The sequence below is a fragment of the Triticum aestivum genome, chromosome 3D (assembly GCF_018294505.1).
Source record: "Triticum aestivum cultivar Chinese Spring chromosome 3D, IWGSC CS RefSeq v2.1, whole genome shotgun sequence".
In the NCBI taxonomy this organism is placed as follows: Eukaryota; Viridiplantae; Streptophyta; class Magnoliopsida; order Poales; family Poaceae; genus Triticum; species Triticum aestivum.
The window spans coordinates 67,748,064-67,771,835 of NC_057802.1; the positions used below are offsets into that span (position 1 = coordinate 67,748,064).

At 43.9% G+C, this 23,772-nt stretch overlaps 3 protein-coding genes across 4 annotated transcripts; 1 reads left to right on the top strand and 2 right to left on the bottom strand.

The window, feature by feature from the left end:
• Positions 1-6,061: 6,061 nt before the first annotated feature.
• Positions 6,062-11,396, bottom strand: LOC123077474 (glutamine--tRNA ligase). Its single transcript, XM_044499754.1, has 22 exons — positions 11,106-11,396; positions 10,860-10,907; positions 10,700-10,771; positions 10,442-10,541; positions 10,116-10,211; positions 9,959-10,020; positions 9,770-9,871; positions 9,591-9,683; positions 9,266-9,418; positions 9,121-9,176; positions 8,596-8,773; positions 8,309-8,506; positions 8,125-8,223; positions 7,923-8,054; positions 7,711-7,847; positions 7,498-7,597; positions 7,315-7,410; positions 7,077-7,177; positions 6,856-6,961; positions 6,658-6,747; positions 6,437-6,566; positions 6,062-6,349 (listed from the first exon to the last, which is right to left on the bottom strand). The coding sequence occupies exons 1-22, from the start codon at positions 11,238-11,240 to the stop codon at positions 6,252-6,254; spliced, it is 2,382 nt and encodes a 793-aa protein (XP_044355689.1). The 5' UTR covers positions 11,241-11,396; the 3' UTR covers positions 6,062-6,251.
• A 2,303-nt stretch (positions 11,397-13,699) lies between these two features.
• Positions 13,700-19,574, bottom strand: LOC123074146 (uncharacterized). Its single transcript, XM_044497067.1, has 12 exons — positions 19,385-19,574; positions 19,216-19,286; positions 18,979-19,044; positions 18,784-18,859; positions 18,290-18,357; positions 17,336-17,437; positions 15,002-15,091; positions 14,748-14,822; positions 14,623-14,655; positions 14,342-14,416; positions 14,112-14,165; positions 13,700-14,019 (listed from the first exon to the last, which is right to left on the bottom strand). Exons 1-12 carry the CDS (start codon positions 19,434-19,436, stop codon positions 13,930-13,932), a joined length of 852 nt encoding a protein of 283 aa, XP_044353002.1. The 5' UTR covers positions 19,437-19,574; the 3' UTR covers positions 13,700-13,929.
• A 239-nt stretch (positions 19,575-19,813) lies between these two features.
• Positions 19,814-20,826, top strand: LOC123074147 (uncharacterized). Of its 2 annotated transcripts, none has more exons than XR_006435880.1 (2): positions 19,814-20,122; positions 20,382-20,826. XR_006435880.1 is itself a non-coding variant. In XM_044497068.1 (2 exons), exons 1-2 carry the CDS (start codon positions 19,989-19,991, stop codon positions 20,733-20,735), a joined length of 432 nt encoding a protein of 143 aa, XP_044353003.1. In that variant the 5' UTR covers positions 19,814-19,988; the 3' UTR covers positions 20,736-20,826. The 2 variants fall into 2 exon arrangements, 1 of the variants encoding a protein (XP_044353003.1); XM_044497068.1 differs by having other exon boundaries at positions 20,438-20,826.
• Positions 20,827-23,772: the final 2,946 nt, after the last annotated feature.

Below are 23,772 nucleotides of genomic sequence, written 5' to 3' on the forward strand. Positions count from 1 at the left end.
TATGAAACATGGATGATAAAAGGATTTCCATCTGATGGAAATGAAAGCTAGGACTTGTATATGATACAGTCCAAAGTAATTTGTCGATCCAGAGGATGCTAGTAGGTATGCAAACTTCAGAGTTCCAGCAATGGACAGAAGAGAGCAAAATGGAGTTGGAATCTTCGTGTTTTGATGAAATGGTCAAAGGGGTTTTGACTTCATCAATGGGTAACGAAGATGCTTGTAATTCAAGAAAGTAAGTGGTAGCGTAATAATATTTCTAAAAACCTTATGTGCTTGGCACATTGGTAATTGGAAATAAATTTCTTGACACAAATTAGGACTTTATTTGAAAATAGTTTTTCGATGAAGTGCTTAGGCTAAATAGCCTCAATATTAGGCATGATGATCTATGGAGATAGATTTACCTAATGGGGCTAAGCAATGAATACATATTGACAAGATGCTAAAACCTTTTAGCATTTAAAACGCCAAGGAGTGATTCTTGCCAAAGTCACATGGAAAGAGTTTTTGCAAGACTCGGTGTCCCAAAACACTGATGAGTAAAATACATGATGCAGATTCCACACACTTTTGTGTTTGGATTAATCATGTATTCCATGGTATATAAAACAACCAGATATGTCCGATACTCCCAAGGTGTTGCGAGTATGGATACCAAAGTGATCAAATTACTGATCATGGGACAACAGTGAAAGATGTCACAGAGTACTAGAGTAAGTACTGATGACATGGTTTTCTCGCAAGCAGAGATCATGAAGAGTTCGTTGTAAAATGTTACATCGATAGAGTCTTCATCTTTTCTCCATGCGATTTTTGATTTAAATTAAGGGTTTTGTGTAACACACAATGTGGTGGCACAGTTAGTTGGAATTTGTTCAAACTAGTTACTGTGGCGAATTCTATAACAAGGGCTAAGTATGTTGACGCTTTAGAAGCGACAAAGAAGATGTTGAATCATATAGTTCATTCATGAACTTAGTATAGTTCCAACATGGCTTTTGACAATGGGACACTACTGCAGGTAGTTGCTCCATAACTCAGTCTGAGGAATCCAGGCTCGACCTGTGATTCACATACATACAAAGCCAAGTCCACACAAAATATGAATTTTGTGAAAACATGAAAACGCGAGGACATGCAAAGATACACACGGAACTGAAGTCGTCAGATCCGTTGGACATCAGGCTATACCACAAGCGAAGCATATTTACACCGGTGTGCCACAGGTGTGAAGTGCATTAGCATAAGCTAGATTATTGACTCTAGTGCAAGTGGGAGTTTGTAGGAGATATGCCCTAGAGGCAATAATAAATGATATTATTTATCTCCGAGTTCATAATTATGTTTATGTTCCATGCTATAACTGCAATGATTCTCGAGTCTGCAATATCCACGAGGCTCGGAGGAAGACTCAAATGCGCGTGTGGAATAATAAACGGTAAGAAGTATTCCTAGTCTGGCCTCTAAGACTAGCTCAAGTGTTGCATGATGATTCTGTTTTCCTGGTCATGGGCATGTCTATGCCAGCAACTTTGAGGGCACAATATTAAGAGAACATTTGTGTTGAATCGACCCGGATTGATGTTATGCTATGAGATTCATTCGTCACAAGTTATTGGTACATAACACAGAGACGGTTAACGTTTGCATGATTCCTTAGACCATGAGAGTATCGAGTTTCTTCATGCTTGCTTCATGAACTTTGGGGTTTGTTAAACGTCATCCGTAAATGGGTGGCTATTACGGCGGCTTACGGGTTCATGGAAAAGTGTGTCAAGTAACTTGATAGCTCAAGATTGGGATTTGCTCCTCCGACGATGGAGAGATATCTCTGGGCCCTCTCGGTGTTACGGTATCCATCATCGTCTGGCCAGACACTTTGTGATTTGATCACGGGGATGCCGGAACACGATAACGAGAAAAGAGAACAATACCGGTAACGAGGTAACTAGCATAGTGGACAAGTTGTTGATCCACGAGAATGCCAACATGTCTCACCTCGGGTATTTGTAACATATCGCGAAGCAACAGGAATAGCACACGGCAACTGGAGGTTCACTCGAATATTTATTCGTGTGGGTATAGGGGTCAATATGGGTGTCCACGGCTCCGATGTTGATCATTGATCGGAAGGGGTTCCGGGTCATGTCTATACTTCACCGAACCTATAGGGTCACACGCTTAAGGGTCATCTATCTGCTGAATACTAGACAGGGAGTCTGAGAGAAAATCACCGAAAAAGTTTCGGACACCGAAAAGTTTCGGACAGCGGAATCGTACCGTAGAGAGAGGTCATCGGATAAGTTTCGATGATACCGAAAAGTTGTTTCGGGATACACCATTAAGTCAAATTGGTTTCGGCACATGCCTGATAATTCTTGGAGGATGCCAGAATCATTCTGGAAGCTTTTTGGAATTTTCTGAGATAAAAACCGGAAATGTTCCGGAGCTGCCGGAGCCACTTCAGATGCGTTTCGCAGATGAAAATCACTAAAACCGGAATTGTTTCGCAACGCGTTGAAAATCATTTTAGTGGGTACTGGAAATGTTCTTAGCCCACATAAATATTTTCAGTTCGATCAGACGCTGAAAAATGTCGTCGTGAATAGTGAAAATCAGCTTTATGGTTACTTTATGGAAAGCCACCTTTTGGGGCTTTGCTGCAAAGATCTTGGGGATGACATGGATGGATAGGAGCCATTTTTTGGGCCCCTCATGGGGGTGTGGCCGGCCACATGGGGTATCCCCCCTTGGGGACCCTCTTGTTCCTTGGTTTCACTCCTAGGTCCTTGTGGAAGGACTTCATTCATGTGCATTTTGGGTTTTTTGTGAAACTACCCTACCCCCTTGGGATTTCCTATAAATAGAGGTGGAGGGGCAGCCCTCCACACTCATCCCTTGCTCTCATACACATGCCATGCATTATCTGGCTTCTTCTCTCCCTCCCACGAAAAGAGTTTCGTAGAGCCGTAAGGCAGTCTGGGTTCCGGCAGGAACTAGTTCTGGACGGCGAAGCCCTGCCGGATAGATGACACCGTATGTGTGCAACTCTGTAGAGAGATCGTAGTTTCGGTCTTAGTTCATGAGTGCCTCCCGAAGGGCTGTCCGTGTGACCGTCCGAGTTTCGAAGGTCCTCCCGAAGGGCTGTCCGAGTGACCGTTCGAGTTTCGAAGGTCCTCCCGAAGGGCTGTCCGCGACACCGTCCGGGGGACTGTTCGACCGCCTCCCGGAGGGCTGTCTGAGGAGTAGATGAGGGTATACATCCTCGCGGTTGGGAGGTTGTAAATCCTAGCTGCGGGGATCTGCACCGCCGATCGTCATCGACTCTACTTCCCGCTGCGCTATGAGTCGGTAACGAAAAGGATCAAACCATGTATGCGGTCTCCATAGTGGTCCTGGGCTGGTGCGTAGGTCGGAAATTTTTTGTTTTCTGTCGCGTTCCCCTTCAGAAGCCATGCCGAGGACCGGCCCGCTAGGACCCAGATGGGGCCGGGAGGGCCCAGATTTGGGCCGCGGACGTGCCGCCGGCCACCGCACGCCACCACGCCGCCCTGCTGCCAAGGGCAGCACTGCCACCGTGCCTATCGCCGACGATCGCCGCCGGGTCGTCGGGCCGCCGCCCGGCCGAGCATCACCGCCGCCGTCACCAACCCCGGGAAGGAGACGAACGCGCGGGTACAGAAGGGCCCGCCGCCGCCGGCAGCACCCGGGCCGGCGGCGGGGGGGAGATCTCACGGGGGTGGGGGCGAGGGAAGGGGAGGGGCGCGCCGCCCCGGCCACCTCCCGAGGAGGCGGCGCAGGGGCAGGAACGGGAGGGGGAGGGGGAAGAGGGGGCGGGGAGGGCCGGGGCGTGCACGCCGGCGGCCTGGCGGCGGCGGGAGGGGGCTAGGGCGCCGGCGCCGGCGGAACCCTAGTGGGAGGGAGCGGGGGACGGAGTGACTTTGTCACGTGTCAACTTGTTAAACTGGCACACGACTTCGGCTTTTTCGATCTATTCATATTCAATCATGGCAGTACAACGAATACCAGAAATAATAAAAATTACATTCAGATCCGTAGACCACCTAGTGACGATTACAAGCACTGAAGCGAGCCGAAGGCGCGCCGCCGTCATCGCCCCTCCATCGCCGGAGTCGGGCACAACTTGTTGTAGTAGACAGTCGGAAAGTCGTCGTACTAAGGCCTCGTAAGTCGACCATCGCACCAGAACAGCAACCGCCGCAGATGAAAAATAACGTAGATCAGAAGGATCCAACTCGAAGACACACGAACATAGACGAACAACGACGAGATCCGAGCAAATCCATCAAAGATGGATCCGACGAAGATACACCTCGACACGTCCACCAACAGTGCTAGACGCACCGCCGGAACAGGGTCTAGGCGGGAAGACCTTTATTCCATCTTCAGGGAGCCGTCGCCGTCTCGTCTTCCTGAGTAGGACACAAACCCTAGCAAAATTTAAAAAAAACGACTAAAAACGAAGCCCTCCCGCCGGCCCTTGCCGAGATCCACCGCGCCCCCATGGCCCTAGGGCCATCGAAGAGGAGCGGATCTGCGGCGGCACCGGCGGGAGGCAGAAATCCTAGCTCTTTTTGCGGAGGAGGAAGAGGCAGCGGCTAGGGAAGGCTCCCACTTAGTTGTACTAGTTAAGCTACTCGACTGATTTGATTCCTATAGTGCATCGTGTGGTCAATGTCAACTAGTTAACGCATCACTCCACTGATTCAACTACACACAAAACATGAGCGTTTGTGGGAAAAGGAGCGAAGAATTTCTTTTTGAACCTAAGGCAACTCCAACGCGAATCACCCAAACGGACCTCATTAAATGTTCACGAATATGTTTGGGCATGTCCGCGAACAGGGATAGGAGGAGATCATTCAACCGCGGGCGTCAAACGTATGCTTCTAGTTTTTTATTTTCTATATGCATGTACTATTCAAAACAATCATGAAAGATAAACAACAAATTCTTAAGCAACTGGAAGGTAAATATTACAATGCAACAATAATTTAAATAAAAATCAGTTTTGTTAAAGCACATCTAGATGTGCTCTAAGTATTACACATCTAAATTCTATATCATTGATTTTACACGAAGATTCATGCAAGCATTTTCTTGTCTTTTTTCTTTTTCAATAAAAATCTTACGATTCAAACATAAAGTTTTGAAATAAAATAGATCATTTTACAGCTACTTATGAGTTCCTCTAAGTTGAATTTGATAATGCATTTGGATAAGATCCTCAAATGTCGTAGGATTCTGCTCTGGAAGCGGATAGGAACACCCACGTTTTAAAAATCCAGAGTGGCGACCTCAATCATCCTCAATCTTGTTGTGCATGATCACAAGCGTCATCACCTTCCACAATGTTTTTAGATCTCATAGTTTAGCAGGTGCAAAACAGGCTTGCAGCGCTCCAATGCCCTCTCGGCATCCTTTCTAGCGGCTTATCTTTGGGCAAAGTGACTTTTTTGTTACCCCTTAGTTCGGAAATGGTCTTGACGAAAGTCGGCAACGAAGGGTAGATACCATCACAAAGAAATACCACATGTTGTAATTATAACCACCCCACACACAACCTTGTAAACAATGAAAACTGTTGTACAAATCGATGTCATTGTGAGATCCAGGCACCCCAAAGACGAGTCCTAAATCCAAGTCCAAAGGTCATGTGGTGCAATTGCCTCAAGAATGGTGGACTTTTTATCAGTTGAATGGAATCTACAGGCTCTTAAAAATATATCAACTAGTTCACACGCCCCAATGAAATATATGCCCATTGTCCCATAAGGAAACCGCCGAGCAGCAATGGTATCTCAAAGAACACGCTGATTAAATTCATGAATATTTGGCAAGCGTGCTCTTGGGTGTAATACCATGTGGTTGTGGTTGGACAATAGAGATAAAATGAATACCAGAGAAAACGCGTAACACCAGAGAAGTATTTTTTAGAATTTTAGAAGGGGGGAGGGGGTCATGAAGAAACGGAAAGCTCCGGCTGAAGGCATTACCGCACCAGGCAGGTCATCTGAGTAACTATTTGAGCATATGATCATCCAAGTTTTGATCGATTGAAACAAAACATGCTATAATACTCATCACAAGCCCAGTATGCAAAACAAAAACAAAAACAAAAAAGGCCTCTTGGCCTTTGGCATGATGTATGCATTACACTATGTTTTCTCACATTAGCGTCTCTGTGACCAAGAAAAACCGGAACATTTTCACTAAATTTGCAGTCACTTGGGTCCAGCCTTCCCATAAGAGTCGCGCAGGGTTACAGTCCTGTTGAACACAAGCTTCTCGGGCGTCGAGTCCGTGTCCACAGCGAAGTAGCCTGTAATTACATTCAAGCACGGTGGTCAGTTGCATCAAGCGATGTAGAGAGGAATGCCAACAGTATACAGAGAGGTTCAGAGATTACCAAGTCGCTCAAACTGGAACTTGTCGCCCAGAACCGCGGTGGCCAGTGAAGGTACAGCATAGGCGTCCTTTACTACCTCCTTTGAGTGCGGGTTAAGATCACCCAGCCAGTCTTCCAATTCGGCGGGATTCTAAGAGAGCGAGAAACACATTCACAAGAAAGTGACTTTCCAGTCCTACACACATCAGTAATGACAGCAAGCACAGCCAGCAAAACTTTACCTCAGATAGGAATAATTTCTCAAATAATCTTATTTCAACCTTTAACGGATCAACTCCAGGTGCTGGCTGGGCAACCCAGTGCAGAACACCCTGAACAGATTAGAAACCAAGTCAACATCCAGATTTTTTTTGTGTGTGTGTGTGTGTGTGTGTCTCAACTCCCTAAGTAGATTTGTGAAGATTCAAAACACCAGTTACCTTAGGTTTAGAGGTCTTTGAAGGGTCATACTCGGCTCGAATTTCAACAATATCATCTGGATTATCACCATAAATAACCTCTGTGCATTTTATCGGGAATGCATACCTAGTAATCAAATAGACATGTATCACTATGCAGATATGGAGTAGGTGAACAACAATAGTCACGTAATTTCAGCTCAACTTTCTTAACAAAAGAACAATAGTTCCAAATCAATTACCTCAGCAGGGCAGATTTACCAGGAGCCAGTCCATAGTAATCTTTGGAGTCCTTCACGCGAAAATCAGTTTTTTCAATGTAGATGATTTTTGAGAAAGGAACCTGTATAAAGGTAGCATATAAGAAATTATTTAGCATGGACACAAAAGTAAAACATAAAGCAAAGACACGGTAAACCTATATCATTTACATAGCAACAAAAACTATTCTTCTCATCATATACTGAACATGAGAGGCACCTTGTAGTAGGACGAAGCTTCATCAGCAGGAGCATCAGGCCACTTTTTTCCATCAAGGTCTATGACTTTTCCATCTTCCAAGTTAGTTATTACAACCTAATAATTTAGTAAAGGGTGAGTGTGTTAGGAACTTCTAGAGGCTGAAGACGTGAAGTGAATTGCAGCAGGAACCGAGTGCCAAACCTTTAGAGGATGCAAAACAACCATGGTTCGAGAAGCTGTTTTATTCAGTTCTTCTCTGATATGATATTCAAGACGGTCAACACGAATTAAGCTATTGTCACTGCATATAGAAAGAAGCGCAAATCAGTAGCAGAAACAGAGATTTAATGCTTCAGCACATAGACCAAAGCACGGTTCATGTGAGCCTTTGTTAACAATAATTCATGCATTTACCTTCTCGTTATCCCAATTCCACGGATAAATGAATTGATCGCATTTGCTGATACTCCCCGTCGCCTCAGTCCTGCCAAAGTCAACAAGCGAGGATCATCCCACCCATCTACCCACTTCTCTGTCACAAGCCGGTTCAACTGCAACAGAACAAGGAAATGGATATCAATAAGTAGTACATATCAAATACATTTATCTTCTCTTTTCTAACATACCTTTCTTTTGGACATCATAGTATGTGATATGTTTAGCCTCGAATACTCCCAAACATGTGGCTGGTACAAGCCTAAGGCAACAAGTAGCCAGTAGTATGACGGGCGGCGTATGTCGAACTCAAGAGTGCACAACTAACAAATAACCACAATCAGTCAAGTTACAGTTCAACCGAGGCAAAGCTATTTCAAGAAAGGAACTTACAGAATGTGTAATGTTTTCAAGTGAATCCACCATGCAATGAGCATAGTCATAGCTTGGATAGATACACCATTTGTCACCAGCATGCGGATGAGGAGTGAACTGTATGGGCATCAAAGATAGAGTTTTGTATGCATGAGATGGACATTCAAATTCATCAAGTGAGTTGCAATGTTGCATCGCTTACTTTTATTCTATATGCTATTAAATCAGACATGTTCTTGTTATCATTCTGCATGTCCTGCTTCATTCGGAGAGTTGCTGCACCCTCAGCAATCAACCCACGTCGCATGTCTTCAAATAACTGCAGAGATTCTTCAATGGGCCTATCCCTCCATGGACTATTCATCTTCTTTTCCCTGTATTCCTTGATTTGTTCTGCAGTCTGGCAAGCATACACTAGTCACTATCTACACACTCTCCTTTCTAATAAACTATTGCACCATGATAAAGAAAGGAGAAGAGCAAACAAACCTGGTGATCCACATAGGCTAGCCCTTTCCGTATTAACTCAACTGCATGCTCATATAAAGCTTGGAAATAATCACTTGTATATGTAACTTTATAGGGCTCCCATCCCATCCACTTGACTATCTCCTGAATGTGGTCTATATATTCTTTCTTTTCAGCTTCTGGATTTGTGTCATCAAACCTGTAATTCAAATAGACAGCAGTCCATTTTGACATGAATGAGAATGCAAAAACTAAAGGAGCAAGAATTCTTTGTAAGCATTTATGTACCAAGCAAAACTAATTAGAACTCAGGATCAAAAACAGATATAATTAATCAGATGTAGTACGTATAATATAAGACAATAAGCATAAATTCAAAGACCATTTCCAGTATTTATTCAATGGCATGGTCAAGGCAAAAAATGTGAACATAAAACAAATAGTTGGCACAAAATTGACCTTAGAGCAACATTAACAGGCCAAAAAAGTATATAAAAATGACAAGCAGGAGAAAACTGTTCCAAATGGAAATTCATATATTATTACCTGAGATAACAGTGACCATTTCGCTCTTTAGCCAATCCAAAATCAATAAACATAGCCTGAATGAGATGAAGCATGTCAGCATGCATAATCTTATTATCTTCATGTTTCAGGGAAGTAGCATATATGGGAATGTGTTTCATTAAACCTTAGCATGACCGATATGAAGATATCCATTAGGTTCTGGCGGGAAACGGGTCATCACTTTTCCACCAGTTGCCTTAAGATGTTTCTCTAATATCTCCTTCGTGTTATGCGCCCTCCATATGTTCCCATCACTGAAGAATATTTCTGTATGAACCTAGCTCGTGCAAAGAAATCAAGACCACTTAAGTTAACTTCTCACAACACCCAAAGCTCCAACAGATAGTCAATCAAGGTGCTTACGAGAAGGATAACTACTTGGGAAGTGCACAACTGAGATGCATAATAACAACAGAAATTTAATCAATTTATCTCACAATCTACGGTACCTTATTGTTTTCCACTGGCTGGGGAAATATTGTATAAGGATTCAGTTCCTCCTCAGATGGTGGTGCAGCAGTGGCTACTGCAACCTTTTTCTCCTGCAGTTCACAGATACCATAACTAAGTAATTCGGTAATCAAATCGTCATATTTTAAAACCAAAGGATCCCCTTCAGCTCACCAACCTCAACTTTTGCTGGTTTTTCCTTCTTCTTTTTCACTGGTTTTACATTGTCAGCTTCCGTCTTCGGACCTAGTATCTCAGCAAGCTTCTTCTCAATCTCCTCCTGTAAGAGCAAAAAAAGAAGTGGTTCAACATAAAGGCATGGCAATACAACCAGACACTCAGGTATTTAATCAGGATCATTTTGCACCTTTGTTGCCTTAGCATCGCCCCAGGGGTGCCGCTTCCTGACCTGTCCGCATAGGCCACCAACTGGGAGAAGGAAATGCAGGATCAAGGACCAGTTCTCTTCCCTCTAGTACTAAGTCAGAAAATTCAGTAATATGAAAGTGAACTGGAAGCCAAACCATTTATGTGATACCGCTGCTCCAATATAGCTTCCATGTTTTCCTTTAGAACCTCAGCAACAGTTGACTGAATCTCTTCAATAGAAACAACCACACCTGCAGTCACAGATTGTGTTACAATAAATTGGAAGGATTGGCCCAGAAAAAGGTGCCCCTTCCATGTCTGATCACAAAAAATGTGCACCAATTCAATATTCTTTTATCATCCAAACAACCACATTCTAAAATCACACTGGTAGAAAATTGTAGTGTACAGTCAGTGAATGTGCATGCATGATTTATAATTTGCAGAAGCATACAACTATATTCTGATTACGAAAACATACCTACACCACAGGCTTCTTCAAACTTCCCAATATCCAAAGATTCAGGACCGGTATTAGTAAGAAACGACAGAGCAGCATCTAGCTGTGCAGGGTTCTTAATCTGAAGTGACAAAGAAAGAAATACTTCAGATCCACGGCATAAGGAGAAACAAGCACTGAAACAGAACTAAATCTTCGACTGAGCTCCCGGAGAAGAACACATAATGCAGACTGTGGTGAAACTGGATTGAAGCATGAATAGGCCGCAGATATATATACCTTCGTCGAAACGATGTAGCTAATGAGGGCAGGACGATGGACGAGTGCATTGTTTGGGTATTTCGTGGCCACCTGTTTCATTCACGAACAAGTGGACCAACATGAGTCACACGCATAAAAATTTCTTAATGCAGCAGGGGAAATTGGTGCGGGTGCTTACTGCATACAGAAGATTCCCAACGGACTTGTCGCATCCGGTTATACCAGCCTGTTCATGTGCAGATCTACAGTTAAAAGGGGCAAAAAATGCTAGGGCTTCCCAGTGGCGCCGATTTGGTCAGGTAAACTGACGCAACTTGCATCGCGGGAAAGCAGAAATCAAACCCTAGCCGCAGGGGCCACGCAAACCAGCGCTCGCCGAAATCGACAGACTACTGCGCGAGCAAGGACAGAAGGCGCTGTTTACCTCGGCTAAGACGGCGGCTAGGTTGGCGGTGACCTTGCTGTTGACCAGCGCGTTCTCCGCCGTGCGCTGGTCGAGGCCGAGCGCCAGCAGCGTCTCCAGCCGCAGCGGGGCCGGGTCCTTCTCCCCGTCGACCATCTCCGCCGCCGGCGCCGGCTCCGGGGTCGAGTGTGTGTCCGTGCGCGTGCTGGGGTTCAGGCGTCTCCGGGCAGGGAAGGGCTGCGAGCGAGAGGTGTGGGGATTGGGGGAAAGTGTGCGTGGCGTTGGGGGGTTCTGCCGCAAGCCCGCGCATAAACCCTCCGGCCCACGCTGCAAGTGGGCTCCCGCGCGTGGGTTGTGTGAGGCGACGATGTGCGTGGCAGCCACGGTATGTGTGCGCGGCCCGGGGCTTCGGAATGCGGCTTGCGTGCCACGGAACTTGTTCTCTGTGGATTGGATACAGAGCATCGTTTGCTTTGAGACGTGTCAGGGCTATCGCTTTCCGGCGGCCGGATAAACACCTCAAACGTCAACGTCATGTGCGTAAATCTTAGGTCCAATAACAGCATTTGCTCCCCTGAAAAAAAAACAGCATTTGCTTCTAGCAAGACTACTCCCTCCATCTGAATTTGTAAGTCTTATTAGGTCCAATAACATCAATATTTTCATATTTTAACTATTAAGTATATTACTACAGATGTTGATAATTTATTCTATAATCTTGGTTAAAGGTATAGGTGTATGACTTTCACGAAAGTTGATGCGCCTTATGTTCAGGAAAGGAGGGAGTATATGTTATCTCAAAAAACCTAGCGATCACACGCCTCGGCGCGCAAGTGTATCTCAATCGTGAATCTACACATGTCCACCAATCTCCAGACAAATACAACACAAACCTTCAATGCACCGCCATGGCCGCAACCGGCCGCCACTACCTCCATCAAACTTGACCAGACCATCCACAATCCCAGTCAACATCATGGCCGCGCACCACCTCTGTCACGCCACAGCGTAGCGATGGATCATCTCTACTCACTGGCACACAGATAACCCACAAACCCGCCATCAACCACCAGTCTCGTCAACTAGGCGCAACTTCAAATGATGGGGAACACAACACCGAGCTCAACCATCATCCGATTCGGGCATATCCATATATACGATTCCCCGGAAGAATGCACGTCGACGCCTTTAGCTCTAGGGCACTGGTCCTTAGGCGCGCGCGCACGAAGACTTCTCAGTTGTCATCAACAAGGCCAGACTGGCTCCGGTATAGACAACGACGCGCCAGTGGTAGTGGTCGTTCGGTGCTCCAGAAACATCAATGTAATTTTTACAAAAGTTTAGAAATTTTGTGTTTCTGATGAACTTTTATAGCAGGTCAGTGCCTTTAAAAAAATATAACCAACTATCGAATTTAGGATGAATTGTCCCCCATTGCTTGTACAGTAGGGGCAACTACCTCGGGGCTTTGGCATGACAAGCATCACTATGATGTTTTATTTTTTTTCACTACTAGCGCTTTTTTTTTCTACCGATAAGGTCTTTTTACCGACTTATAATGTAGCATCAAAGAGACACAACGCCTAGTGAGCATGCACACGGTCTCTACATGACTAGGATGTATATAAGCAACACCAACACACACACATAAAGATCATACAAGACCGATGCTATTAGATGTGTTAATAACAGAAAGAGAAAAAGACCAATGATTATCCATGCCAAGTAGTTTTTGAGCAAATGAAGATGATGCAAGTGCACACATTCTGAACGTGGACACAACCACACAATGAAAATCATGCACATACTAGGCAAGCAACCCAACTACTAGGAGCCGTACATACACAGAGTCAAGCACATAAAACGAAGCATGAGTGACGCTAATCGCAGATCAAACCAGCGAGAAAACACATGAGTGACACCAATCACAGATCAAACCAGCGAGAAGAGACAATACCGTCAAGATCCAACATTGAAGACCCTTAGCGATCACACGCCTCGACGCGCAAGTGTATCTCGGTCGTGAATCTACACATTTCCACCGATCCCCAGATAATACAACACAAACATTTAGTGCACCGCCATGGCCGCAATCGGCCGCCACTATCTCCATCAAACTTGACCAGACTATCCACACTCCCAGTCAGCATCATCGGCCGCGCACCACCTCCGCAACACCACACCGTAGAGATGGATCATGTCTACTCGCTGGCACGTAGACAACCCACAAAACCGCCATCATCTCGTCAACCAGGCACGAGCGCAACCATCATCTATTTCGGGCATATCTGTATATAGGATTCTCCGGAAGAATGCATGTTGAGGCCTTTATAGCGGTGGAGACAAGAGGGAGAGAAGGTTGTGTTGGTGGTGGCTAGGGTTCCCCTGTGAGCTTACCGTAAAAAAAAAAACAGCACAACTACGGCCGATTAAGAGACTTCTCAAAAAAATCACAGCGCGACAGCCGGCAATATAACGCTGATAAGAGCCTCCAAAGGGTGTCGTCTGTACTAGGCTACCCCTATCTTAAGATAAAACACAGTCGTAAAACTGTGAAAGCAGAGTAAGCTTCCAGATAGTTCACCGAGCAGCAAGGCAATCAAACAGGACGCCCGAACCAAGCAACTGCAAAGATTAGGACAGCTCGAAACTATAGTTAACCAACATAACACGGCCTAGTTCGGCTAAAATGACCAGTAAAAACACTATACTGCACCCTACATGTCGTGTATTTTTTCAGCGTAACTCCCAGATGTTACGAATTCCCTGTCTGTACAACCTGGGATTTATAAACTCGTCGCAGCCTCCACCACGATTGACAACGTAAGAAGTAGAAGTAGAAGTATCAGCACGCAGATTTGACGGGCGGCAGGGCCAGCCCTGCTCCTTTCGCAGATTGTTCCAGTGCCAGCAGCCGCAGCCCGAACTCCAGCCCCTGAAGGAAAGAGGTTCCGATCAGACAAAGTTATACTTATATAACAGTGGCTAACCATGGAAAAAGTTCTGGATGGGAGAAGAGAAACTAACCGGAAGCTCTCCTTGCTTCATGGATCTCGTAACCACCGGCCGCTGCAAGCCTTCCTGCAGCAAATGAACATGAAGATGTTAGACAGACGAAGGCTATGTGATGCAGTTCAGCTACCCAAATATCTACTCCCATGATGATTCAGAGGTTTTTTGAAGCAAGTGAGATGCTGCAACAAGTTATTGAGAAGCCCTGTGGTTGCAAGAGCGGTAATTTCTCGTTAGGTTCTTACCAGGCGGTCTGGCAGCATCGCAACATTTGGTTCTATGAATTGGAGGAGATACGACACGCCAGCCAATTGGCAATCCTGTTGATACAATATCGTTAGTCGCCGCATAGAGAAATGTTATCCGCTGGACTCACTCCTGATGTCAAGAATTTCTTAAGGGAATCCCTTTGCATATAATTCTTTCTTTTTTCAGTGACAAGTGATAGCAGTATATATAGAGCAAATTTCCCACGGTTAAGAAGATCAAAGCAATGAAGTAAATATTTATATGTGGAGGAGCCTACCTGCTTGTCTTGAATTGAATCTAACTTTCCATCCTGCAGAAGCAACCCAGTAGTTTACGTTAGCTCAGCTGAAAGACGTACTGGCAATCAATACTGTCCAAATGATAGATCCAATATAAGCTTACCATATTAAAAGCCAACTTTTTTAGATTTTCCATTTCTGCACCAATGTCCTTGAGTTTAATCCGTGCGCCGGCAACCTGAAAGAAGAAAATGGGATATTTGTAATTCACCAAGTAATTTGAAGTGTTTACTTTGATACAAATCAACCATTGAAAAAAAGTACTTAACACTGCATGTGGCCAAGTCCACTATTCAAATTAAGCTGTGCCATGTGCAGTTATCATTACAACGGGAAGCATGGAAATTTAGGAAGTACCTCATCTCTTATTTGTCCAGACATCTCCTTCTGCTTATCCAATTTATCATCCAACCTTTGTATACGCTGTGTCAAATGCCTTTTAGCAGCCTTCAGATTGAGAGAGAAATGTCAGTACTTGAGAATTAAACAGCCGGCTTAACATAAAATGGCGACAATAAAAAAAATCGATATTCCACATTTCTCGCACAAAAAGAGAGGCAAATTAGGCACACATTTAAATTGATTAGCCTTTTTAGAATCGTATCAACCAGTTTGCAACCCAGATTGCCAATGCATTTTATTTGAAGAAAACATATCTTACTATAAATAATAGTCACATAGTTTGAGGCTATGTTGGGGATATCGCTTATCGGGAGCTTATCGGCCGACCCATGATAAGGGGTAAATCGGCCAGTTTATCGGCATATCGGCCAATTTATTGCCATATCGGCTGATTTATCGGCCAATTTTTCTTATCGGTCAGACAACGGTAAGCGGTAAACCGGCCGATTTATCAGAATATCGGAAGATATCTTGAACAGGAAGCTCAAGATCCATGTTTCACTAGTAGAAAACAGGGCTTTGGTTCGGCCAGAAAAGAGCATTAATCCCGGTTGCATTACGAACCGGGACTAATGTGAGCATTAGTCCCGGTTCGAGCGGCTAGGGCACCGTACAGGCATTAGTCCCGGTTCAAATGGGACCTTTAGTCCCGGTTGGTGCCACGAACCGGGACTAAAGGGTGCGATGCCCATTAGAACCGGTTCGTGGCACCAACCGGTACTAAAGAACCTTTAGTACCGGTTCGAGCCACCAACCGGTACTAATGGGGTTTGAGGCATTAGTACCGGTTCATGGCACGAACCGGTACTAAAGGTCCCATTTCAAACTCTACCCTCCCCCCCCCCCCCCCCCCCGCGTGGATCGCCTTTTCAGTTTTGTACTAGTTAGAAAAATTTAAAAACTTAAATTTGGACATGTTTTGCAAAAAGTGTAGGAAAAATGTAAAACGGCTACAATTTTTGCATACGATGTCAGAAAAAAACGTATAATATATCAAAATGTTCAGCACGAAAATCCGCATCCGATTTTGACAGCCTACGGCCTGTTTGCAAATTTTTAGAATCCTCAAATTCTAAAAGGAAAAAAAGTTATGCTTAAATTTCTGTTTTTTTTTGAATTTTTGTTAAATCTGGTCAAACTATGGTCAAACTACTTATTCAAGAAGTATTAGTGTTACTAAATAATTATTCAAGAATATTAGTGTTACTAAATAATTATTTCCGTTTTTTTTAATTTTGGTCAAATCTGGTCAAACAATGGTCAAACTAATTATTCAAGAAATATTAGTGTTACTAAATAATTATTTCAGTTTTTTTGAATTTTGGTCAAATCTGGTCAAACTGTGGTCAAACTACTTATTCAAGAAATATTAGTGTTACTAAATAATTATTGTTTTTTAGAACAATAGTTTCAAACTCAAACAGTGAAATGTGTGACTTCATGCCCAAGCTAAATTCCTGAGGGTTAATAGGATTGACATCTTACTATTGTCAGGAAAACAACAAGTGCAGACTTGGAAACGAGGGAGAATAGAACCCGGAAGTTAAGCGTGCTCAGGCTGGAGTAGTGAGAGGATGGGTGACCGTCCGGGAAGTTAGATAGAATGATGAGGGGTGATTAGAGATTAGAGGTTGGTGATTAGAGGTTAAAATAATTCAGAAATTTGAAAATAAAAAAAATCAATTTTTTCAAAAAAAAATCATAAAATTTCCTTTAGTACCGGTTGGTGTTACCAACTGGAACTAAAGGTGGACCTCGAGGCAGCAGCCACGTGGAGGGCCTTTAGTCCCGGTTCGTGTAAGAACCGGGACTAAAGGGGGAGGCTTTAGTAACGACCGCCCTTATGAACCGGGACTAAAGGTCCTTTTTCTACTAGTGTTTATTCAACATATGATGGCAATTTTCTTTGTAAGAAAACACTTCTTTCAAGATCATTGCCCTTGCAGACTTCTTTTCTGTTGGAAACAGGTCAGCAGTAGCACAACAATGACTAGTGACTTTTAAGCCAAATATATATCTGAGAGAAAATAGATATGGTGAACACCAAAATTGGTATCACATCCATAGTTATAACAAGCACAAGTGGTGCAATTATCCTTTTTATGCACAAGATAGATGGCAGTGCTCTACCTCACGAATGTATTAAGCCAAGAAGGTTAAAATAACAAATTTGCACAATACAAAGAAGAGGTATGGTTATCTAGAAGCACACAGGACTAATGTAGGAATAAAGGAGATGGTGACCCTTTTTCCAATCAAACATAACTGGGAAAATTATTTTATACTTACAGCAAGAGAGTTCTGCACTTGTTCCAGATGCTTTGTCATGCTTGAGACGGCATTAGCCATATTTTGCTTGGTAACGTACATTATGCTAGAAAATGAGATACCCTGAAAGCGTGCAAATACAAGTAAATATATGAGAAATAAATCAATGTAATGATGATGTGATCAGGAAGTAAAAGCTTGAATCAATCCAAGCACTACTAGGCAGATAACTAGGACAGCACAAGATCAAATGAATACCAAATGTATAAACAAGAAAATGACGTTTTTTATGCATATGTGTGCCGATTGAGAAGGGTAACAAGGTTTAGAAGTTTTCTTTTTGCTGGGTAAAAGGTAGTTTATTCCATAGTAACAAGGTTACAATCTGCTAATACAAGATCATGAACAAAGGGGCGTGGTCATTGCAACCAACAAGCGGTGCTACGAGCCATACAAGCATAATTAGCTAGACAATGTGAAACCAACAAGGTTTAGAAGTTAAGACCATATAAAATTTAATAATATGACAATGAAGAACTCCAGGCAGGATTTTGGATAATTGCGAACAATGTGGCAGAACCACCACTTTTAGTTTTTACTAAAAGAACTAAATGACAACGAATAGTTATAGAACTATGAGTTGGTGTGGTGTACTTGGAATTTACCATGTAATTGCAGAGTTATGGCACAACCAGTACCCTAATCAAGCCCTACTAAATATCTCTTAAATGTAGACTTGCTCAAGATTTAACAGATATTCAATGTCCATCCTTTTCCTTCGAGCGATTTGAGATACATAAATTTAATGACGACTAAAATTATAGTTCAAATTTTAGTTTTCACATATACGATGTATTTTGCATGCAGGATTTGTTAAGGAAAATTGTGCATTGCACATGACGGTTGCTAGTGTTTCTCGAGATGTCGCAGATATTGTTGAAGATTGAAGGCTAACATAAAGTAGATAACACGTACTTTCCACCACATATAGGCATAGCCCGCCGCCCCAGCAGCTGCAGCAGGAGCTATGAAAGCTGACAGAACTGCAAACAGATGAAAAACAAGGGGTTATAAACCATGTCGTAGATGTCGATGTAAAATGACCAAAACACGACCTAAAAAAAGAATGAACAAAATACAACAGTCAGATTTTAATCAGCAGTGGAACATATTAGGTATTTTACACACTTCTCAATTGCAGTTTTTTAGACTGCTTGTCCCCTGTAATGTTTTATTTCTGTAATCAAACTGTCATGAACATCAAATATATATTTGTATAATCCGAGAAAAGATGCGTCTGGACTCTGGAATGCAGCAGAAGTCAACTGCACTTCGCTTTTATTTTGGAAGGCATTATTAGACCCTTAATGTTAGCAGCAGCATGGGAACGAGGATATGCCAAGTAATGTTAATGAAGACATGGTTGGACAGTCACACGAAGGAAATTTCAGGGCAGCAGATGAACGCACCTTTGTTGCCGGGGTCGATATGAACAATAGTCTGAGCCATTGACAAATGTCGGACCTCCCTAGCAAGCATTTGCAGCTAAAATTGGTAGAAAACATGATTAAGCCACCGATATAAACATACTCTGTACGCTAATTTATTTTCAGTGCATCCGGTTACAGTCACCGCAACGGCATTATAATACAGAGAGCACACACCTGAAGGCTGAGCGCGGCATTTTCTTCGGCGGCGCTGCCGTCTACTCCTTTCTCGCGCAGAAACTCCTGTGGAAGTGGAACCACCGCCGCCGGCCGGCCGCAGCACATCAAGTCAGAATAGGAATTAGACAAGCGCGCACTCTCGCCGCCGGCCGGTCGACGCCGCGAATCGATGTGACCGGTCGAAGCGAGGCAGCAATGGATAAATTAAGCTAGTGATCAATCGCGCGCACGCACCTGGAAGTCCTTGAGGATGTCGGAGAAGCGGGCGGCGCGGCCGTTGCCGAGGACGATGGGGGCTGCGAAACCTGCGCGCGCGATCGACAGATCCGTCAGGAAAAGCACGCACGGAAATTAACTGAGCTCGCGATCGAGATGAAAATAAGACAGACAAAAGGGTACGCACCGACGCCGGCGAGGAGGACGTAGCGTCCGAGGTGCACCGACGCCGTCGCCATTGCTTCGCGGTGCGGGCGACGAGGCTGGGAAGGGGAGAGCGTCCACGAGTTTGGCTTGGAGGAGAGGAAAGAGCTGTCCAAAGCGGGCCGGTTCGTTCATATAGAGCGCGCGTCGTTTGGCCGCCTGACTCAGGTTACGGTCCAATCATTTTTTTGTGCGTGTGTTTTTTTTATCCAGAACCAATCTACTAGTATATCTAAATAGTAGCCCCCCACTATTTGATTTTCCTGCGTTTCTATGCATCCACGTCACCCTAAATAATTTCAGCCGTTTGATTCACTACAGATGTCCCAGATTTGCAGACCAAGAGTTGATCCCCGATGCTCCAAGCCTCCATGCCCCTCCCGTTGCCTCCTCCTTCCTCCACCAACGGAAACGGAAGCCAAAGCATAAGCGTCCAATCTAAACGTCCATGGTGCGACTGAATCCCTCCTCTTAATAGTTGACCGCCCCGTCTCCTATTCCCCATCTCTCCCCAACCGACACAAATGCCACCCTGCAAGGGACGTAACAGAACCCAGCCCCTCATCTAGGGTTTGTGGCCGCCGGCGATGGCGGGGAAAGGGAAGGATCTGGAGGATGGGTGGAACTTCGTGCAGAAGGGCATCAAAAAGCTCATCAACATCCTTGAGGGCAAGCCGGAATCACAGTTCAGCTTCGAGTACGTCTACGTGATGTTCTACACGTAAGTCGCCTTCGTCCCCGCCTCCCTCCTGCCATGACTAGAGTAGGCCCGATTCAATCCAATCATGTTTGTTTCTTTTCATCCCGCAACACAATATACAGCGTGTGGAAAAATAAACCGATTGCCTTTTTTGGCCACACACTAGATGGGTTTCAGTTTAGATATAAAACAGATTCTAGATTTTTAATGTGCAACGACGGAATATTTCCCTGTTGTTTTATCTAGAGATGCATCTTACATGGTTTTGTTAAATATTTAGGTGATTAAAGTGGGGCAAAACCAAACCAACTCATGCATTAATTCTAATTACCTCAGCTTGGTCCGGAAGGAGCATCAGGCGAAAGATTTTCTGAGTATGATTCCTATTCATTTCAATGATCTACATGGGAAGCGCAAGTCTAGCTGCGATGATACAAATCCGCTCGGCAAACAAATAAAAGCATTTGGCAGAAGAAGCGATGACCAAGCAAGAGCAAGTCATGACAATTACTGGTCTTTTGTTCACCAATCAGCTGTTATGTTTCATAAACATGTTCATAATGCTAATGTAAAATGGTTATTGAATGTACTATATATAAATAGAATGAATTTAGGGCCGGAGTTGTTGTTCTAGAAAGGCAGAGTTGAAACACAAAGAAGGCCAGGCAAAGCATATGGGAGGATGCAAGTGTTTCAATCAGGAATGATAATATGTGGTATGCTTTCATGTGTGCTTTATTTATCTAAATGTTTGACCAATTTTGTTAATTAGTTGAACTTCTATCTTCATCATATCTCCTGCAGAAAATATAATTTTTTTTAGTGTTGAATCATTAGCCAGTACCTTTTTGGTTCTGTGTGTATGCCAAAGGTATGACCATTTAGACCATTGGTACAGTTTCATTGCAGCAGTACTATGTTATAACTTCCTACTCAAGGTAGATTTGAATTCTTGCGATGTGTCTTTATGTCAGAGCTAATGGCCTGCATCTATCTGTGACACCATACACCACTTGCAGGAAATCAATCGTGTGCCTACCTGATCCCACAGCAAGTGTTCGCTCACTGGTGAGTTTTGTAATCTGCAAATCTGTTTTTTTTTCCTGCTTGCTGCACATGGGTGGTACTTCGACCGGGGCACCAACTATACATGAATGTACTTCCATTTTTATATTCAGGAGAATTTAGAAACAGATGTCTTTGAACATTTTTTATTTAAAATTGGTGATTCAAGCTTGGTAGATTGGCTGATGATGGGCGACGAAATGTCTTCTATCTATAAAATTTGGAAGACTTGAGAAGGCAAGGATATTTCTCTCTTTGGTAGTATTTAAAATATTTGTCAGCTAGATGTCGCTATCTTTACATCAACTATGCAATTATATTTCTATAATGATTGTTCAAAGGGATTGATGAAAATGGCCCCTTCAACTGATAGTTACACACCTCTAGCGGCTGGCTGTAGTAGTGTTATGTGTACAAGGAACAACGATGAACAAAAATAAGAAGATATAAGTAATCAAAAGAAGTTTTGGTTTTTAGGTGATGATTCCCTTTTCCCATATACTTACTGATAGCAATTCTTTTTGTTTTTTCATATAGCATCCATCTAATATTTCTGACAGCATTTAGAATGAACTGGAGGAGAACAAACTTGACACACAAAACAATTTTGGTCACAGGAGGGCTTCAGGTCACACATGTGTCATTCGAGTGTGCAAACTGTTGACTGCATTTCAGGAAGACCATTTAATGACATGCATGTACAAAATATCAACAAATGTAACCTACCCATTTTATTTTTATGTAATGTGAATAAATATGTAAATGTGCTCTAGATTGTAACATCTTCTGCGGAGGTCAAGGCGTTTGGATTTAAACCGTTTAGCCTAACCTATAGTATGGACTTGAAATATTAATTGTTATTCGTCAGTTTTCTCAAGCAACTTTGAGAATTTATTCTCAATACCAAATACACCATTTGATGCATTGATAATGCATAGGCACTTGCACTTTCCCCTCCCATGGCATATACAATACAGTTGGCATTTTCCCCTCCCAAATTCTCCGCTCAAAGTTCCCGCTGCAACGCGCGGGGTATCTTCTAGTTCATTTAATTACTAAACCCGCATAGCAGGATCACTGGCGACCATAGCCGAAACAAAGTCTGGGACCTGCTCCAATCCATAACGAGACAGGAACACCCGCCCTGAAGCCAAAATCGGCTAGTTCGTGGGCAACCTTATTACATTCATGCTTACAAAAACTGAAGTCAGAAGAGTTGATATTTGCGAACCATAAACTACGGGTCTCCTATAGGAGGACCCCAATTAGCGATCAGTCGTGGTCACCCGACTTGAGCGCTTCACCAGTACCTGAGAATCAGACTCGAACTGCATCCTGTGAAACCCCATTTCAGCACTAGCCTCGACAGTCTCGATTCACGCCATAGCCTCAGCATGCAGTGGTCCTGTCAAGTGATCCAGCTTCCTTGCACTGGCTGCCACAAACTTGCCTTGATCAGAACGGACAACCCATCCAATGCTCTCGAGCCATCTCATCTTCCTAGTGTTCACTACCACCCCTGTCTGCACTTTAGGAACACCAGAAAACTCCTGGATGTGTTGACGAACTGTGAAACTAATATCATCAGCAGTCCTGGGCCGACCACCAGCATTGATCGTATTTCTATTCGACCACCACTCCCACAAGAAGACCAGTGCCACATTTCTCTTAGCGTTCTCAAGAATCCAAAGACTCGGACACCCTGACAGAACCAGTCTGGTCTCTTCCAGGTCCAGGGTCCTCCACACGTGCTTCACGTATTTACATTTGAAAAACAAATGGCCACCATCCTCGTCGAGTCGATTGCAAACTGGGCACCGCGTATTAAGCTCGACTCTCTTCCTCTTGATATTCATGCGTAGCGGGAGACTGTTGTGAGCAAAACACCATAGGAAGATGCAGACCTTTCTAGGCATAGACATGTTCCACAAGTTATTCTAGTGCCCGTTACTTTGTTCATTTTTTTTTTATTTTTTTTTGCGGGGAAAAAACATTTCATTACTTAAGCAATATCAGTTTTACAATCATCGGTAATGATAACGATAATCTCCTGGGGAGCATTTGCAAGCCAACAAGCTGTGCGATGTTGTCCACGACCAATTGCCGCCATTGCATGCCCAGCTTTATTTTGCCCACGACTAATTTTATGGATTTCAGTGTGGTGTTCGTTGAGCAGATGCACTATCTCAGTAACTTGGTGCATATTTCTGGATCGATCACCCCGCCCAGCTTTTACAAGGGTGATGATCTCGGCACGGTCCGTCTCAACCTGAAGCGGGGCTTGAGACCAATGCAGAGCTAGACGGAGACCTTCCTCACAAGCTGCTAGTTCTGCTTCTAGGGGTCCCTCGCAATCAAACAGCCATCTGCAGGCAGCAAAGATAACCTGCCCTTCATGGTCCCGTAGAATCATTCCGGCACCCGCAGCACCATTTTCTGCCACAAATGAGCCATCAAAATTAAGCTTCACATGTCCTGCTGGTGGGGGTTCCCATTTAACTTCAGGTTTTGAATGGGTCACGGTATGAACTACTGTTGTGGTATTTGCACTGAGGTTAGCAGGAACCTTGCCTTTGGTGAAATCAGCGTGTGGATAGTGTGTGATC

What these genes read in the sequence shown, in the direction of transcription:
- LOC123077474 (XM_044499754.1), bottom strand. Translation starts at nt 11,240, where the DNA reads ATGGTCGACGGGGAGAAGGACCCGGCCCCGCTGCGGCTGGAGACGCTG. An exon ending in TAGCCTATGTGGATCACCAG is followed by an intron (nt 8,507 to 8,595) that starts GTTTGTTTGCTC and finishes TATGCTTGCCAG; the next exon opens with ACTGCAGAACAAATCAAGGA. An exon ending in TTGTTTTGCATCCTCTAAAG is followed by an intron (nt 7,411 to 7,497) that starts GTTTGGCACTCG and finishes CTAAATTATTAG; the next exon opens with GTTGTAATAACTAACTTGGA.
- LOC123074146 (XM_044497067.1), bottom strand. Translation starts at nt 19,436, where the DNA reads ATGGCGACGGCGTCGGTGCACCTCGGACGCTACGTCCTCCTCGCCGGC. An exon ending in ATGCCGCGCTCAGCCTTCAG is followed by an intron (nt 18,860 to 18,978) that starts GTGTGTGCTCTC and finishes TACCAATTTTAG; the next exon opens with CTGCAAATGCTTGCTAGGGA. An exon ending in ATGCCTATATGTGGTGGAAA is followed by an intron (nt 17,438 to 18,289) that starts GTACGTGTTATC and finishes GCACGCTTTCAG; the next exon opens with GGTATCTCATTTTCTAGCAT.
- LOC123074147 (XM_044497068.1), top strand. Translation starts at nt 19,989, where the DNA reads ATGGCGGGGAAAGGGAAGGATCTGGAGGATGGGTGGAACTTCGTGCAG. An exon ending in GTCTACGTGATGTTCTACAC is followed by an intron (nt 20,123 to 20,437) that starts GTAAGTCGCCTT and finishes TAATTACCTCAG; the next exon opens with CTTGGTCCGGAAGGAGCATC.